The sequence below is a fragment of the Lissotriton vulgaris genome, chromosome 9 (genome assembly GCF_964263255.1).
Source record: "Lissotriton vulgaris chromosome 9, aLisVul1.2, whole genome shotgun sequence".
Taxonomy (NCBI): domain Eukaryota; kingdom Metazoa; phylum Chordata; class Amphibia; order Caudata; family Salamandridae; genus Lissotriton; species Lissotriton vulgaris.
The window spans coordinates 677,239,532-677,259,629 of record NC_141697.1 but is presented as its reverse complement, the minus strand read 5'-3'; the positions used below and the strand labels follow the sequence as shown (position 1 = coordinate 677,259,629).

The 20,098-nt window shown below is 44.9% G+C and overlaps 1 protein-coding gene across 1 annotated transcript in view; it reads right to left on the bottom strand.

The window, feature by feature from the left end:
* Positions 1-2,049: 2,049 nt before the first annotated feature.
* Positions 2,050-20,098, bottom strand: part of LOC147692092 (uncharacterized) — a 321,826-nt gene continuing 303,777 nt past the window's right edge. Inside the window, exon 3 of the mRNA XM_086939494.1 lies at positions 2,050-2,193. Coding sequence (XP_086795620.1) covers positions 2,050-2,193 — 144 coding nt within the window. The remainder of the gene's footprint in view (positions 2,194-20,098) is intronic.

Below are 20,098 nucleotides of genomic sequence, written 5' to 3'. Positions count from 1 at the left end.
GTGTTTTGGACCACCTGCCTGGTCTAGGCGTATGCCAAGGTTCTTGACTACGGTCTTAGGCTCAGGGGGACCACCTAGATCTTCCGGCCACCAATCAGGTGACCCCAGCAGTGGTGCATCTCCAAACAACATAATTTTGGTCTTCCCTGAGTAAAGCTGGAGGAAATTGCTCCTCATGCAGCTGGCTATGGCTATCATACCTTCCAAGAAGGTGGACTTGGCCTTAGGGGTGGATTTATTAAATGAGAATCTGAGTATCATCAAAGTATGAGATAGGTGTAAAACCTAATGTCCTAAGTAGGTCTGCCAGGGGAGCGACATAAATGATGAACAAAGTTGGACCGAGACAAGAGCCCTGGGGTACTCCCTTGGTCAAATTCATGGTCTTTGAACAAAAAGGGCCTAGGTTGATAGTCTAGGAGCGTAGGGAGAGCAAGCTCTCCATCCACTGGAACGCCGATCCTCGAAGTCCAATTTCCTTCAGTCTCCTGAGCAAGATCTGATGGGAGACCGGGTCGAATGCGGCAGAGAGGTCAAGCAGCACAAGTAGTGCAGATTGTTCGCTGTCCAGGGATTGCCTGATGTTGTCAGTGACAGCAATCAGGGCGGACTCAGTGCTGTGCCTGGGCCTAAATCAAGATTGAGAAGGATCAAGGCATCCCGTAGACTCGACATGGTCAGATAGGTGTTTATTGATGTGTTTTTCCAGTAACTTGCTCAGGAGGGTTAGCAAAGAAATACGCAGTAAGTTGGATAAGTCATCCATCGGGGCCTTTATATTCTTGCGGACAGGAATGACTTGTGCCGCCTTCCATTCAGTGGGGAGATGTCCCTCTCTCATTGAGAGATTGAGGAGTGAGAAAATGGGAGCGGAAAGTAATTTGTAGAGTAAGGTAGAGATTTTAGCTGAGATGATGTCCAGTGCGGAGCCTGATTTTACCATGTATAACAGTGATTCCACGTCATCATAGGTGGGGGGGGGGATTTTCCAATAGCTGCACCTTAGTAGGGGTGGGTGGGCTATAAGATGTAAGAACCTACTGAGAGCTCCCAGCTGAGGTGATTTTATCTGCCAGTCGACTCTACGCCACTCAACTCTACACTACTCCGCTCTGCCCCACTCCACTCCACTCTATGCCACTCTGTTGTACAACACTCTGCTACTCTAAGACACTCCACAACACTCTGCTCTATTGTAAAATATGCCACACTTCTGTACAAAACACCACTCCACTCTACTCCACTCCACTGCACACTACAACACTCCACTCCGACACTCCACTCTACAACACTCTCCTCCACTGTACTAATACTCCACTTAACACCCCACTTGATGATTGTTCACTCTATGATTTAAAACATATTTTTAGTAAAACCTAAAATACATTGATATTCAATGAAAAAAACTAAATTCAAGGATAAGTTATATTTAAGAAAACTTTATTCTTTCTATACAAATCCAACTTGAACTACATAAGCATTACAAATCCAAAAATTATAGTTATAACTTACGTTTATCATTTACTCTTTCAATACAATGCCAACTTAAACTGCACAAATCTTAGAAATTCTAAAGTTAGACTTCTAATTTAAATTATAGTTTAAGTTTATAATTTACGCACCACCTTTAAATTACTATGTCACGTACCTCCGTACACAGAGTTGTCAACTTGCTCGCCACACTACATTAACTATAACTTGCCACTCTACCATACAGAGTGCTCTCATAAATGATTTAATTAGATATGTGATGATTCTTGTTAGGAATGCTATAATTTAACATGCTTTAAGTGATGTAATATGTAAGGGTATAACCAGTGCATGGAGAAGGGGCGAGTTATAGTTGATGTAGTGTGCGAGCACCTAAGGTAACTTTGTAGTGCTGCAAGATAGTAACGCCTAATAGAAATCTCAAGAAGAAAAAAAGGTACATAATACACAGGTGAAAAATGAAGACCAGTAGCCATGCGCTTAGTCAAGTGATGTTGCTAATGGACATAGAGGCTAGAGCTGAAATGCTTTTTGAATGCTATGGTCTTGAGAGCGTCCTTATATCCAGTGTGAAGTCCGGTTCTCCGATGCAGGATGATCGATGGAAGTAACCCGCCTCTCATGAAAAGGGCGCATGACATGTTGACCCCTCAGGTAGTCCCGTCGTTCTCTTGCTCGCCGATTCTGGAACCAGATTTTGACCTGAAATGAATGTGTTAGAAATAAATAAGTTAGGGTCAAATTCTGTGGCATGTACCTAAATTAAGAGTTTCCCCTGACTTTTATCTGGGGAGTACAGTACGTTTCTTGATAGAAAATCTTAGCTCAGTAATGGCATAGTTTCATTTTTTTGTGTGTTTTTCGGATCAACAAAGTTTATTAAAATCTTGAAGATTGTTAAGGGAATGAGTTAGCTGTGGGTTAGTGCCTCTGGGCCAGGAAAGGTGATATGCAAGTCATACTTTAGTATCAATTTTAGACTCTTAGACACTGAAGGACAAAAAAGTAAAAAATCGGCACTTTTTGCAACCTTAGCACGTATAGGCAGTTTACTGTACAGGTACAGGTACAGGTAGACACGTCCATGATGAAAAAAAGATATGGTGCAGCTACCTTCGTTACTAGTGGGAGAAATCTTTGGTGACTGCTGTCTGGTTAAGAGCGGTTGTATATGCCTGCTTCGGCTTCTTGTGACATCTTTATTTTTATACTCTACTTACTTTAAGTACTGCAAAAGCCTACATCACAGGTATGGGTTTTGACCATCCAGAAAACCTGATTCACTCTGATATTTTTCATTCATAGTTGAAATAGGCAAACAAAACTGGTCCACTTTGCACACTTTCCATAAATATGCAGATGGTTATTTTACTGCCAAAATTTTCATGAGAGGAATTGATTAGAGAAGTTGTCATTTTGCTTCTTAATAGAAAACCAACATGTGATCTGTGTTTGTACACACTGTGTGCGGTTGAGAAATTTACACTTGCATAACATACTTTTTAAGGAGAGTGCCTAGGGGACTTAGAACGCTGTGGAAATGGAATGTTATACATGGCATTATTAATAATAATAATAATAATAATTGTTATTCAGATGTAGTCACAACCATAAAAGATAAAAGCATGCTATAAAACAGATCATCAATACACTTAAAATTCATCGAGAATATTGTGCAAAATCACAAAGTCAGTGCAGCCATCGCATCTGGAGTTTCTGGATTTAAATGCAGCTCTCAAGAAATTCATGACAACAAAGAGGGTTTGGTCGTTGGGCAAAAGCTGCAAATACATAGGGTTAATACAGGCTTGCCTAAATTTCATAGCTTTTAAAAGGGACATAGTAAACAATCTCCTGGGGTGGGTAAAATATTTACATAATAGGAGAATATATAGGGTGTCCTGTGGAGACCTATTATCGCAACCACAGGGGCCTCTCTCTTTTGCGACTGAAAAACCACCCGGGTATGTCAGGATACGATGGAGCTGATTAAATCTAAAATGAGTTACTAAACATCTACAAGAAACGCTTGTAAGAGTGGATAGGTATTTCTCCATGCCCTGCACAGATTTTAGCAGAATGTGCCCTCTCACAGCTAGTTTAAAAAGCTCGTTATTTTCACGTTGAGCTCTGGCATGTTTAAAAAAAACATCTCCTATACCATGGTCAAGTCCTGAGGCTTCACTGTGTCTTGTTTAAGAAACATATCAACCCTGACTAGGGCCATGAGGGTTTCCTTGATGTATCATAACCAAGGGATTTTGAGTGCGTGGTCTAGTGATAGGCAGCCGGAAATAATCGAGCGGTTAAACTCGGCCTTTTCGCTAGACCAAATCTTCACCCAACACAGCAAGAGCTTTACTGCCATCAAGTCAGCTATATAGTTAACTCCTAGTTCTTTATGTATGGAAAACGAGGGGGTGCCCTGGGGAACCTTCAATATTCGTCTCAGTAACTTGTTTTGTGTGAGCTGTAATTTATTAGCCAAGGTATACTCCCAGACCTCGCTTCCGTACAAGACCTTGGAGATACAGCAGGACTGGTGAAGCTTTAAAATCCCCCCTGGGGATCAGGAACCTAATCTGTGGGCATAGTTGGCAATAGCTCGCATGGATTTATTCATGTCACCTGACATGCCCTTCATCAGAGGTTTCCAGTTCAATTTTGCATCAAATAAGATTCCCAAGTAGGGGAAGGCCGGGACCTTGGCTAAAGTGTGGGCTCCTACCATAAAAGTGAGGGCCCAGTTCTAAAACGTACAATTTTGTGGAGTTGGCCTCAGGTCCAGCCCGTTCATAAAGGAAATCAATCCATTGATCAGAGCCTGAAGGCCCATTGGTGTACGTGCCTTCAACACTGCATCATCAGCGTATAATAGGACTGGAATTGATTTCCTGCCCACTCAAGGGCAGTCGGACTGTAATGAAAACATAGTGGCTTCTAAGCAGTATATATATATATATATATATGATAAATGAGAGAGACTCTTGCCGCAGTGCAAGCTACGGAGTGGCGTGTTGCTGAAATCCCTGTTTACCCGCCCCGTTGGACTAAGGAGAACTGTTCGCCGGACCCGCTCCGCGGGTCCCGCTTCATCTGGCTCCCACCTGTGTACTTAGTGCGAAGCGTGCAGGGCTGCGAGCGTGACACGGGGGACTCCAGCAACCAGGAGTCCCCGCGAGGCCGATTGACATCACCTGGCCCGCTCTCCCTGCAAGGCACGCCCACAGCACACCGGAGCTTTAACAACCTGCCTTTCCTGTGGACCGGGTGAGACTCTTGCCGCAGTGCAAGCTACGGAGTGTCGTGTTGCTGAAATCCCTTTTTACCCGCCCAGTTGGACTAAGGAGAACTGTTCGCCGGACCCGCTCCGCGGGTCCCGCTTCATCTGGCCCCCACCTGTGTGCTTAGTGCGAGGCGTGCAGGGCTGCAAGCGTGACGCGGGGGACTCCAGCAACCAGGAGTCCCCGCGAGGCCGATTGACATCACCTGGCCCGCTCTCCCTGCAAGGCACGCCCACAGCACACACGTATATATTCTCAGTAATAACCGCGCATGCGGGACGCGCGCGGGACTCAGCCCGGGGCTAAGACCGGGCAAAGAGCAGGCTGTATGAGGCCGTTCGAGGACGGCAGAGACCGGACCGCACCTGCCCGTTTAATCCACTCGAGGAACGGAGCAATGTGCACCAGAGAAACTAGGAGCAAATCTTCTTTGGCCGCGGCTGGAGCAGCTAAACGTACCATCAACAATTATTTTGTCAAAGCTGGATCACTGTTGATTCAGGAAATAGAGGTTCTGGAGAGACGAATTTCCCAGGAAATAGACTGGGTTAGGAGATCTTCAATGGGGCCACTGGCTCAAGCTAGAACTCTGGATGGGAGACTAGAACCCACAAACTATGTACTGAGGGACATGGGGGAAAATCAGCCATCTAGCGAATCAACCACTAACCCAGATTTCACAATAGAGGCCCCCAGCGACCTTGAGGATATGAGTCTAATGGCTCTGCCCAAAGCATAAACACCCCAAAATTCACCTGTAATCCCGCCCGACCCTTGAACCTAATATAGTTATAGTTAATGATAAAGAGATTAGTTCCGATCTAACAAGGGGTACTAGGGAAGGTGCAATTCAAAAAAAGAGGAAGGGGGGGCAAAACAAGGAAGGTAGCAGGACAAAAGCCCCAAAATCTAATCCACTGAGGGGAAATGGCACCAAAGGCACCATTATCGATATTAACTCGAATATGCCCAGTATAACAATCTCACCTCTGGCCCCTATACATACGGCTAAATCAGCCGATTTAAATAACATCTCAGTGGAAAATTCTAGTGATGAAATCACACTGGCTGATATTGGCGCACTTTTTAGGTCCCTACTGAGTCCCCTTGAAGCTCGCCTGATTAAGATCGAAGCTAGGTTGGTCAACATTGAAAAATCCACGGTCCAACTAGCAGACTCAATAAAACTCGAATCGAAAGGAGCTAAGGGGGACACAGATCCAAAGTGCAAAAAAGGAAGCGAGTCCATCACAATCCTAAAGAAAAAGGGCTTAGTTATTGCTACTCAGGACCCACAACCCAAATTAAGCCAAAATAAGACCCCCCAATCCCTGCCTAACCCCAATACAAATACCGCCCCTCTAAAGACCCAGCAGCCTTCGATCTCAACTCCCATTATTATTCCCCCACCTAAAGACTCTGCTACAATCCTGACTACAACACAGAGTGAATTAACTCTTTCGAGGAAGAAACCCAACATTTCTCGTAAAACCAAATCTGTGAATTTGCCACCAGAGGCGTCCCCCTATACTGTGATCTTGGCAGGGGTCCCTGAACTAAAACCTATGACACAAGAATCAATCCCTTCTCTTAAAAATAAAGTCATTAGCTGGCTGTCTATATATAGACCGCTCCCACAAGGCATAACTAGCGACATTATCATGGTTAGGCGGGCTCCCTGGGTGGGATACTCCAGAAAATCAATTAGAGGAGACTGTGTTTTGGTTACTTTTAGAGAGCCAAACACAGCCCCCTATATTTGCACATGGCCTTCCGACGACCAAGGTAGTAACATCCAAGTCCTCCCTCTCTCGTTTTTCTATCCTTCGAATTTATACAATTCGGAGGATCAGAGATGGGGGCAACACCAGGAAATGATGGACGACTGGGAGAGCTGCCGCAGGGAAAGAAGGGATCCATACTATCTGAGGGGCAGAGTTCCTGATCACTTCTTACCGTATGGGGAGGAGGTAGGATGGGAGCACAAAGTCGGGAGGAGGGGTGGAGGGGGGGGAATTATGAGAGGAATTCCGTAGCCCCACAGAATGCACTACCCAGCCCACTTTCCAACTTACAACAGATATAGCAGCCTCGAAATGGTTGATTGACAATCTAAGTCACAGGGGAGAGAGTCCTTTCCATTCAATCGGACAGGGAATAGCACACCCCTGGAACAAACGCAACCCACAGGGGTACAAAGTGAACTAACACCTCACCAAGTTCCAGAGCCTTCCCCAGTCGACATACCCAAGACTAATCCCAATAATGGCTCGGTCCAGGGGCAATTGTCCCCTCTCCCGATGGACACCCATGAGACTAACGGTTCCAACGCCCCCAATATAGGGTCACCTCTTATCAAACCCCAATCCATGACCTTGATTTTATGGAATGTTGCTGGGTTGGCCAATAAAATAGATAATCTGGAGTGGGTTTCCTTTATTAATTCAAAGAGTGTATGCCTTTTCCAGGAGACCTGGGCTCGAGAAGAACTCACATCTCAGGGTTATGCAGTATTCTCTAAACCAGCAAAGTGGGGGGGACAGGGTAGACCATCTGGAGGATTGGCAACTTGGGTAGCATCAGATCTGGGCTGCCATGCCAGTTGTATGGCGACAGATTCTGACGACATATTAGCTGTCCTCTTAGAGTGGCCAAACTCCACGAAATTTGTGGTAGTAAATGTGTATTCGAGACCTGTACCCACGTCACAAGAATCCACCACTATAGAGGAACTCTCGGCTTTTCTAGTTGGTATCCCAGGGGAACTTCACTACATAGTGGGAGCTGACCTAAATTCACACTATGAGCCATTACCAGGCCTTCGCGATGGACCCTCCTTCGAGGAAAATTCACAATGGCTAGTCCCCGCCACGGTGGCACCCCCACCTAGAGCTTGGACTCCCCTCGCCCTACAGATAACTGCCCTTACTTTAAACCAAGGTCTAAGGGCGTGCAATGGGCGCTGTAAATCAGACATGCCAAGTAAACACACCTATAAGAAATCTGGCATCGAATCGCGACTTGACTATATTCTCGTTAAATTACCACTGTGGTCACAAATCATTGACTTTAAGGTTACTGAGAGATGGGATAGTGACCACAATGCCCTGGAGCTCGATTATGTCCTACCAGGCAACGAGGATATAGCCCGCGGTCCTAGCAATAATAAGTCAGGCCTGCTCTTGGAAAATAATCGGAGAAGAATAAGGTGGGAGAAACTGGCTACAAGTGGCGACAAGCTACCAGAATTGTATGCCAGAATTACCCCGCTTTTAGAGAGGGCATTCTCCACTGGGGTGAAAATAGGAGAAGGGGAAAACAGAGAAAAGTTGGGGCAGATTAATGTAGACTTAATTAGTACTTTGGAGCTGGACCTGTTTTCAAAACGAGGGGGAAAAACCGGTCCAACAACCAAGAGAACATGGTACAATGCTACATGCAGGGACGCCAAAACTAAATTGCTATTTGCAATAAAGGCTCGTAAAGGCAGGGAAGAAATTCAATCCTGGAGAAGGGCTTATAGGAAGCTCCTGGTGAATGCAAGGGCTGAGAGGGACCAACAATACTGGGAGGAACTAGCAAGGTCACTTGCCATTAGAGACTCTAGTAAATTCTGGCGCATAGTGTCCAATGGAACGGAGGATCTATCCAGGGCAATCGAGCCCAATATAGCTCCTAGCATATGGCAGAACTACTTCCAGTCACTGAACTCAATGGAGGAAGGGGCTCTGAATACACCACACAACATGATAGTGCCAGACTCTGAAGGAGAACCTTTTACAGAAAAAGAGGTGGGGGTGGCCATAGCTGGGCTGTCAACAGGGAAAGCCCCAGGCCTTGATGGGGTACCCGGCGACCTATTTAAGCACGAACCAGGGATATGGGCCCCCTATCTCATGCGGATATTTAATGCTGTCTTGGGGGGGATGGCGGTCCCAGATACTTGGCTGGGAGCAGAGGTGGTTCCTATCTTTAAAAAGGGATCCCCTCTGCTCCCAGCCAATTATCGCCCGATCAGTCTTATTGACGAATCCCAAAAGCTTTTTGGAAGACTGATCTTGGATAGGCTACAGAACTGGATGGAGGAGAGGGATATCTTGACTCCCTACCAGGCGGGATTTAGGCAAGGGGTATCCACAATCGACCAAATCTTTAGGCTGAACCTATTATATTGGAAGACAGCATTAATCGAGGGCGGCACCTTGTACACAGTTTTCGTGGACTTGCGTGCCGCCTTCGATTTGGTCCCAAGAGCAAAATTATGGCAGGTTATGGAGGAGATGAACGTCCCGGGAGACATCTTGGCAATCCTGATGAGACTACACCATAACAACTAAGCGCGCGTTAGGTGCGGTAGAGGTGGCAATTTAACCGGAAGGTTCCCCGTTCGCAGAGGGGTAAGACAGGGTTGTGTGCTTGCACCGACCCTGTTCTGCCTCTTTGTGAACGGGGTAATCGCTCATCTGGACAGGATTCCCAACACTGATGCCCCAAAACTGACCGGCAGCAGGGTGCCTGCAATCATGTTTGCGGATGACACCCTGCTGCTGTCTAAATCCCCGATGGGCATACAACGAGTCTTGGACGGTTTTCTGGAGTTCTGCACAGAAAGGGGACTCAAAATTAACCCTCAGAAAACCAAATACATGATTCTCAACCCCAAACCCCTTAACCGCCCACCCCCCATCCTAGGTACAGTTCAACTGGAAAGGGTCCACACAATCGAATACCTGGGTATTACCCTTAATGAAAACCTAACGTGGTCGGCACACCAGTTAAAAGCAAATATCAAACTGGCACAGTTGGCGGGTGGTACTATGAGATTAGCGAATAAATCACCCTACCGGCCACTCACCCCTGTTATCCAAATTTACAAGGCACAGGCCCGGGGGGGTGTCACATATGGGGGCGAGTTGTGGGGTCACATTCCATCACCAAAACTATTGACAACTGAGAATAAGTTTCTGAGGCAGATTACCGCTCTTCCGCTGAGTACTCCAATTCTCCCTCTCAGGCTGGATATGGGCCTTCGGCCCATAACTGAGGAGCTGGGGCTCAAACCTCTAGCATTTTGGAGATGCCTATGGAGCAGCCAAGACCTCTCCACTTACAGAGCTGAGCTACAGGAATTCCTACTGTTGCCGAATGCCACAAGAACACCTTGGCTTAACTACATTGAGAGAACTTTTGAGGCAATTGGACTCCCTGAACTATGGTTAGATCCAGTAAATACAAGTAATAGGACCCCCAGAAAGGTGCTATCGAGAGCCTACTATGACCAAATGCTCTCACAAACTGTTGACGGCACCCGTGATGGATCTCTGACCAACCAGTTCATAAAAATCAAAGACTCCTATCAATTGGAAAGTGTCCTAGATGCTATGACTCCAGTACTAACTAGGAAACTATTCCTCCAATGGAGATATGGGACCCTCCCCCTGGCATCTTTCAGAGCAACATGGTCTTGCCGCTCCCCTAAAGAAAATTGTCCTGCATGTGCCCATACAAAGGAGAATGATGTACATGTGATCTTTTTCTGCCGAGCCTATGAGAGGAGTAGGAAATACTGGCTCATTCCTTTGCTTAAAAACATGGGATTCAGAACTTTTTTACCCGCTTATAGAGTTTTAAAGACAGATTTGGCCCCAACTACCGTATTTTCAATTTCTAACTTCAATGTAGTATGCCCGAAACCGCTATATTAAGAGACTTGGCGATTCAGGATAGATTTGATTCTCGGCATACCTCAATTAATTTTGATCACTACTGTTGTTTAATGCGTTTTTAAATTGTAAAATGAATTATTCTGTGATGCTATGTATATCTTTTATGATCATGTGATCGAAATAAAGATTTTTCGAACTCGAACTCGATAAATAAAAAAGGGGCATTAAGACTGTCATGAAATCATATAGAATAGTGGCAACAGAATATGTGAGGAAAGCCAGGAGATGGTTGGATAGGATTTTCCTATGTGAATAAAGTACTTATATTTATCACATCTCTACTTTAGCATCTTTCTTTATTTATGGTGCTACACTGCTGATGGGACGAGGAAAATCTCAACATGCACCCTGCTCAAGGAGGCTGAAGAAATTTTGGCGAGCTTCACTTGGTCGTGAGAGCTGCGGTTGGTCAGTGGTTTTACTCCTCTAGTGACTGGTGAGGACAAATTGACTTTGTTTTTTATTTGCTTGAATGCTTGTCACACTAGTGAGGCGCATCTATTTAAGTGGGGAGTGTGGTTTACTGCTGATTAACTGTAACGTTAGCAGCTGACTTGGTGCGCAGTGCACGTGTCCATGGCGGTTTACCTTCGAGGGGCACGACAGGTGCCGGATTTCACTAAGCTTCCACTTGAGATTGAATTCTATTACAGGACCGGAGGCTTCAGATTATGCTTCAGCACGAGTAGCGTCGTACATTCTCAAGCAGAAAGCAAAGGTGATCCTGGTGACGCGTCTGTGGAAGTCTCAATCTTGGTTCCTAACAATGTTGGGGATGTGCTGCGACCTTCCCAGGATGTTGCCCTGGTCGGAATTCCTTCTTCTGGGACCTCTTCGGGAACAACATCCACTGATCCTGTCTCAGCGCCTAATGTTGATGGCATGGAGGCTTTCAGGCAACAGTGGAACTTGCCTGGAGTTTTAGGAACAGCTAACGACTTCATTAGACAGGCTTGGGCCCCTTCCACGAGGAAAAGGTATTCTTCCGCCTGGAAGGGATGGTTATATTGGTGCATGGAACGGGACTTGGATCCCGTGGGGGCAAGCCTTTCACATGTTGTGAATTTTTTGTCTGAAAAGGCAGCTAGCGGCTTAGCTTATCGATCGGTGAATAACTTCCGATCGGCTATTTCCGCGGGACACTCCCACATTGATGGGAAACCAGTGGGAGTGCATCCCTTGGTGTGCAAACTCCTCAAGGGAATTTGTGTTGCAAATCCTCCCAAGCCCAAATATTCGGTGCTGTGGGAAGTTTCCTTAGTTATCAAACTTCTGGATGGTTGGCCCTCTAATGAATTGCTTTCTAGGAATCAGTTATCAGCTAAACTTGCTATGCTACTATGCTTGTCAGCCTGTAGGAGATCTTCGGATGTACGTGCACTGGATATTACAGGTAGAGTATTTACTCCGGAGGGAGTTTCCTTTACTATTACAGGTCGCACAAAAACTATGTCTAGAATGATTGAATATAATGCCTTTCATAGTAATGTCAAACTTTGTGTTGTCCAATGCTTGAAAGCCTACGAGGAGAGTACTCGTTCTTTGAGACCGCCTGGGGTTACCCAGCTTTTGATCGCTGAGCAAAAGCCATTTAAACCTGTGTCCTCTGCCACTATTGCTAGGTGGCTTAAGTTTATCATGAAAGAATCTGGTGTTGATGCTCAACTGTTGGGGCGCACTCAGTGAGGGGTGCTATGGCTTCAAAGTCATATTTGCTGGGAGCTAATATTAAAGATATTATGCATTGTGCTGATTGGTCGTCTGAGTCGACATTCAAACAGTTCTACTATAAGCCGGTGGGAGATATTACTTCTGTTGTTTTTGATTCAGCGTTAAACTAGCATAATCTGAAGCCTCCGGTCCTGTAATAGAATCAAAAATTAGCTAGCATTCGCGCCAAGAATTTTCAATTCTATTAAGGACATGGAGGCGAGGATTATCCCACTCGGCTATGTCATGCTATGATCATGCTTACCCACCCGTTATTATATGATTGATGCTGGTTTATACAGAAGTTACGGGTTCTTTATTTTTCTTTCTAGGTAATGACAAGAAAAAGGATTGACGATTCTTCTACTGAAGACTAAAGTAGGAACGCTGTTCCCTGTTATCCCATGTTGGGGATTATTCTGAAGTTGGAAAGAGATTTCCGTGTTATTCCATGTTGGAGAATGTATAAGACTTTTGGATATCGGACTTATTCTGCATGTTCATGCAAAGAAAGAGGAAGCTGGGACTGTTACCAGGGCTCTTGTAGGGCTAAAGGAGGCGTGGCTTGGGCCAAGCATCATGGTTAATGTAGTTTAATTTTTATAAAACTGTGTGTTTATTGGCTGCTGTGAGTTTAAAGTAAAAGAAAGAGACTCGTGCTGAAGCATAATCCTCGCCTCTGTGTCCTTAATAGAATTGAATATTCTTGGCGCGAATGCTAGCTAATTTTTGATTCTCCGGCAAGTGGAATGCACGAAGGCAACAGTGTGCACATGACGGCACTGAGAGGTTGTGTTTGAGCGTGCCTGACTTCACTGAGAAGCCGCTTGTGACTGAATTTCCCAGCATGTGGTGTGCACCACTTCAACTGTTTACTCTTGAAACTCTCAGAGGGGTATCTATTTTATGAGCCACAATACACGACTGTTTTAGCTCGTATTAAAATTAAAAAAAAATTAAAACTCATTCGAGTGATCACTAGCGGCTTCCCCATGATTATATAAAATATTGTATATGTTGGGCAAAAGATACCTCTTTCAAACTGGTCGGTGTCTGAAGGGAAAGCTTGTCGGGGTCTGAAACCCCTAGGCTCCTGACTGAGCTCCTCCCTGCGTGAAAAGATACTCCTCGGGGAGTATCATAGAGTGTTTCGTCTTATATAGCGACATCTACTGGGCACAGAGTTTCTTACACATTAACCAATGCTCGGATGTTGAGTGTTTCTGCCTGATTAGGGGCCCCTTGTACAAATGGTTCAGTATTTTGCACAAATATGCAACGTGCCTGTCCTGACAAGAAATTGAGTGATTGGCACACTTTTGTGACCTTTTCCTGGAACATAGAGGTAATATGCAGTGATTGGACTACAGTGATTTTTCCTTAATACAGGAAGGCATCCAGAAGTAAAATAGTGCTTCACACGCTAAAATACATTTTGTTAACCTTTGCCAGTCTTGTCTTAAATTCAGTGACTGGCACTCTATTTTTCAGTTGTAACACATAGAGACTGGCACCCTTTGGGAAACCTTGCCAGTTAGTGCAGCACTCAAGTATCAGTCTAACCACTTATTTATGTATGTTTGAAAGAAATTTCTGAAATTGTGTTTGTTTTATGCAGAAAATGATTTTATCATATCTGTATACTGAGGAAGTATTGTTTTAACCTCCTATTGATGCATGTTAGCAGGAAAGTTGTGATATGGTGAGTGTTTTTGCAGGAAAGGAAATTATCACACCTGTATAACCTAACATGAGGGGTACAGTGTAGTACAATTATGCAGAACATTACTGTTCCTCCTTTGTTTTTGACAAATCTGGGAAGGTCACCCATGAAATGGCAAAAATGGAAGAAGGTGTTTGAAAAATATACTAACGTAGGTGGGACATCTCTGAGTGCAGAGAGCAAAACCGCTCTTCCTCTCCATTGCCTGTGTTCAGAAGGGCAAGAAGTATTTGATGATGTTCCAGAATCCTCCGATACTTTATCTGAAGACATGAATGAATATGAGATATGTATTAAAAAAGTAGATAACCATTCCTTACCAAAAGTGAGCACTATCCTAGAGAGGTAGCACGTTGGAAGAAGGGTTCAGAAGGAAGGGGAGTCGCTAGAATCTTATGTGACTGATCTAATGACAATTGCTTCCTCTTGTATTTGCAGCATTTTTGGATGAAAGGATCAGTAATCAAATGTTAGGATGCAATATTAAAAAGGTGAAGGAAGAATTGTGATTAAGAGATGAGCCTACACCTGAGGAAGTGTTACTGGTAGCTATGAAAATAGAGCATTTGATTAAGTGTGTCGAGGTAATAAAAAAAAGATAATGGGAAAGAACAAAGTCAGAGACAAATACAAAAAGATTAATACAAGGAATGACTATGGAGATGAAAGAAGAAGAGTTACGGTAAGGAAACGCTACAGGTGTGATAAGACTGGTCATCCTGCAAACAATAAAATGTGTCCTGCTCTCGAAGCTACTTGTGTGATATGCAGAAAGAAGGGCCATTTCCCGGTGGTGTGCAAGATGAAATAAACAAAGCAAACGATCAAAGAGGTAGATGTGGATGATGATCAGGAAAGTGACAATACTGACTTTGACTGTGACCACATTGTTTTGCAGGTAGGTGATAACATGAAGGCTGGTCCTGTGGACACAAATTCAGTGGGAGGGGAAAGTACAAGAGTCCTTTTCAATTCAAGTGCAAAGATCATGATTATTTCGTAAACGTTTTATAGGGACAAACTGGAAGGCAAAGTCACATTACGGTAACCTGATATAAAACTTTGTGCATATGGAGGTGAACCTATCAAATTGCGTGAGTATTTATGTGGTTTAATTGAATACAAGCAACATTTAGTGGCAGGGAAAATGTATGTATCCGATAAAGGGGACAGCAATATTAGTTGGCTCCATCAAGGTGGTCTGGGGCTGATGTTATATGGAAATGGTGACCATCACCTATCTTTTAGACCATTTGTCTAAAAGATAGGTAAATCTGAACAAGGTGGTTGCACGTTCAGATGGAGTCCTCTTGGGGGAAATGAAGAAAGATTTCCCAGACATTTTCAGGGAAAATTTAGGATGTTTGAGAGGTTATAAACATAAAATACATTTGATTCCAGGAGCAAAACATATATGTTGTAAGGTTAGAAATATTCCTATAGTTGTCAGAGATGAGATGAAAGTGGAGATTGGGAAACTTAAGGCTAATGGGATTATTGGGGAGGCTGAAGGGACAGAATAGCTTGCACCAGTGGTTGTGGCTAGGAAGTATAATGGTAGTCTACAGCTTTGTGTAGACTTTAGACACCTCAATAAAAATATGGTAGTGGATAAATATCCTCTTCCAAATATCTCGGAAAGGTTGATGTTGTTAGGTGGGGCAATGGTGTTCAACACAATAGACCTCACTTCATCCTACCATCAGGTTGAGTTTGAAGAGGCATCTAAGGACATGACTGCCTTTGAAACACCATTTGGGACATTCAGATATGTCAGGTTACCCTTCAGACCAGGGTCTGCAGCGACCGTCTTACAGCGGGTAATGGAAAAAGTTTAAAGGGTGCAAAGAGAGACACAATATTTGTGTAAGAGACCGAGGCCTTTTGTGATTCAGCGCCGGGACACCCCTGTGTCGGGGGTAGCTGTTGCGCTTAATAAATTAAAGTAATATTATTATTATTATTATTATTATTATTATTTTCAGTTTGCAGTGTACCTTTCCTACCATGTTGTGGGGTAGACATAAATCTTGGCCATTTTCAAAGTCTCACTGGTGAACAATATGAAAGGTAGCAATGAATGAAATGAGGTTGTGGGTCTCTTTCCTTGTGGGCTGTGGATAACTCTGATAAAAGGGCAAGATCCCTGTTTGCAGACACTATTGACTAATAGGATCTTGTACACAAACATATTTATGGTGCTAAACCTATTCGAGGTGATACTGGTTCACCTTCAGAGCATAAGATCACAACCACAAGAGCAGGCTCTAAATCTAACAAAGGAAAGTTTTCGGCACCATGGTTCACAGGCCAGCTCAAAGATATGCTAACCAATGTGAGAATCTTGGAAAGAAAGTGGCGACGCTACTATAAACTAGAGGATCAAAGAATTTATAAGACAGAGCGGAAGCAATACCATGCCGCCATTAAAAATGCTAAAGCAGCATATTATACGGCACAGATTGAAGCAACAGGAAATAAACAAAAAGAAATATTCAATATTGTGAATAGCTTCAGAAATCCCAAGGCATTAACGCAAGATATCCCACCGTCTCAGAATCTATGCAATAAGATAGCTGATTACTTCTCCCAGAAAATAGAGACTATCACGACAGATTTCCCAATTTTTCAGCAAGAGAAATCTGATGGCGAGGCCAATTTAAGCTCTCAAACACCCGGCTGGTGCACCTTTGAACCCATCAGTCGGGGAGATACACATAAGGCGAAATCAACTATGAAATCTGGATCCCCTTTTGATCCATGTCCTCCTACACTGCTGCAAGCAATAGTAAATGAAATAAATCCCGGAATAAATTCCATCATTAATGCCTCTCTCTCCTCAGGTGAGATCCCGTCCAACTGGAAAGTAGCAGCAGTCATACCCCTACAAAAGAAAGCTATTAAAGATCCAGCCACTCTTACCAACCTACGCCCCATCTTGCTCCTTCCAATTCTATGTAAACTGGCTGAATCCTGTGTAAATAAACAACTGATGACCTATCTGGAGGAGAATGAAATCCTCCACCCATTCCAAGCAGGCTTTAGGACACACCACTCGACCGAAACAGCCCTACTTTCTACCACCGAAACCATTCGTGCTGCATTGGATCAGGGCAAGAAGGCGGTCCTGATCCTTTTAGATCTTCTGCAGCATTCGACACGGTATCCCATGCTATCCTTTTTCATCGCCTTGCAAATGCGGGCATAGCAGGAACCGTGCTCGAGTGGTTCAGAAGGTTTTTGGCTCACAGGTGTCAGGTTATTATGCTAGGTAAATTCCGCTCCAAAGAGAGAATGCTGACAACAGGGGTTCTGCAGGGCTCAAGTTTGAGCCCCACATTATTCAACCTTTATATGGTCCTCCTGATCAAACTTATTTCCTCGTTTGGTATTGACTCTATAGCTTACGCTGACGATACCCAGTTAATTCTAACATTGGATAAAAATATGACAAATGCCGAAATCACCATGAAAGAATGCCTCTCGGCAGTATTTGCATGGATGACCAGCAATCATCTAAAATGTAATTCTGCCAAAACAGAAATAATACCTTTCTGCCCTAATAACTGCTTCTCCCCTCAATCTTGGTGGCCCAAGGAGGCAGAGGCTCCACCCAATACTATCAATGCAGCAAGGAATCTAGTGGTTAAATTCGACAACACTCTGTCTTTTAACCAACAAACCAGAGAAGTAGCTGGCAACTGTTTCAATAGAGGTCTGAGAAAATTTTTCAAACTGCTCCCTCTGAGTGCCAGACGGACTGTTGCAGTGGCACTGATTACATCCCGGTTAGACTACTGCAACAGTCTGTATGCAGGGCTAAATAAATCTGCCCTCCATAGACTGCAGATGGTACAGCATGCCGCTGCTAGACTAGTTCTAGGCTGGGCAAGAACATCTTCAGCCTCTGCCGCGCTAGACGCATTACACTGGCTCCCAATACAAAAGCGCATTTTGTTCAAAGTCCTGACAATTTCCTTCAAAGCTTTTCACCACCAAGGCCCATCTTATCTACAAAAATGCTTTAAACAATACCATCCTGCACGTGAACTGAGATCATCATCACTAAATCTGCTCACCGTCCCAAAGTTCAGGCTGATGACGAAAGGTGGCAAATCCTTATCTGTGATTGGCTCGAAAGCATGGAATAAACTGCCCCAATCTCTTTGTGCTGCCAACACAGAAATAAGTTTCAGGAAACAACTAAAAACCTGGATTTACTCACTACCAGACACAGTATGTCAAACCCGAATATGATCCTTTCCAGTTCTCGAACGGTCTAGACGTTGTCATCTGCTAGACACAGGAAGTCTCAGCGCCAAGATACTCCTCGGAGTGATAGTACGCTCTACAAGAACCAAATCACATCACATCACATCACATGCTTCTCGATCTAAGAAGAAGCACAAGAAGAAGAAGCATGGGTCGCTGCGTCATTCTGGAAGAGAGCCGGATCCAAAGTCGAAATCTCCAAAACATCAACATCGGAAGGACTATGTCTCTCCTTCGCCTATTGCATCGAATCCGGAGTCACAAGGTGAGCCTTCTCCTGTGGCTTCTCCGGAGCATTCCCCGGCTTCGAATCCTTCCCCGTTGCCGACGCACTCTCCATCTCAGAAGGAGGAGGGGGCTCCACTGCCTGAAGGATCTTCGACTCCAATCGATCGTCCCTCGGGTTCGGTTGGCCCGACTCTGATTGTACCGCAGCAGGAGCAGTGTCTGGGGCCCTACCCACACTTTCCAGGCTCGGGTCAAGACTGGACACATTATTTAAATGCGATGTACGGGGTCTTTTCAAGAGCCATGTACCCCTCTGGAGCACCATCCGGTCCCATGGGTCCAATGGCCTACAATCTGGGTGTCCCGCAGACTTATGCACAGGCGCAGTTTATGCCTTTTCTGCCAGCGGAGAAGTCCTGGCATTTCTTGGCTCAGAGGTCATCGACGCCGATACCATCTTCACCAGCTCCGATTCCGACTCGACCTTGTACTTTCCAGGCTGTTCCTCTGGATCTGGGCACGACGCCGGCGCCGACTCCGTCAGAGTCGGTTGTGGCTCCATCGACGCCGATCCCGAGGATGAGGAGCAAATGTATCGAGCAGGGGAGATGAAGGCGGGCAAACTGCTGGAGTCTGAGGACTTAAAGAGGCAAGTGGCCTGGAGTTATCTCCGGATTGGGAGCTTTCTTCGACTTCTGATGTCCCATCAAAGGATGTCGCACCGTGCCACATGGTCAATAAAAAAGCGGCTGAGCTTTTGGATTTGAATTTGCCTACTACAGAGTTTAAGTCTAATATTTTAACGGAGGTCCTTCATTCTCCCTCTTCGGTTGTGGAGCCAATGCTGCCATTTAATGAAGCTATTACTGAGCCGGTAATGGAGGTGTGGCGTAAGCCCTTTTCGTCTCCTACGGTGTCAAAGGCTGTAGCAAGAAGGTATAGGGTTGCTCCTGGGGATCCAGACTTTTTGTCATCACATCCATCTCCAGAGAGTCTGGTAGTTCAGGCAGTCTGCTCCAAGAAGTCTACTGGAGCCTTCCCTCAAGTACCAAGTAATAGGGAGTCAAAGAGATTGGACCAATCCACAGAAAAAAGTTTTTCTCATCAGCCAGCATGGCCTTAAAATCTATGAATGCAACATGCCTTCTGGGGCGTTATATTCACGCACGTATGGATTCCGCGAAGCAGTTGGTACCAAAGATATCTGAAGAGGACAGGCAGAACTTCAGTGAGGTTCTAGCACATACTCAGGCTGACGCTCGCCAGGTAATCCAGAGCGGTTTGGATACCGCTGACTCTGTGGCAAGGGTCATGGGATCCTCTGTTGCCACCAGGAGGGCTGCTTTGCTGAAGACTTCTGAGTTTTCTCCTGATGTGCAGGCGACTTTGATAGATCTCCTTTTTGATGGTTCGAGTCTGTTTGGCAAGAAGGCAGACGCAGCCTTGGAAAGGTTCAAGGAGAGTAAGGCGACGGCTAGGTCTCTAGGTCTGCAGCCACAGGTTCTTCAAATAAGAGGTTCAGAGGATTCGGAAGGTCTTCCTTTCGCTCATACAGACAGCCACAGCAGCAGCGGTGTTGGATCTAGCCCTGATCTCTTGACTGGGTGAGAGTATTCTGTTTAATTCAGAGACTCTGTCCCTCACCACCCCTTGTTGTAAATATT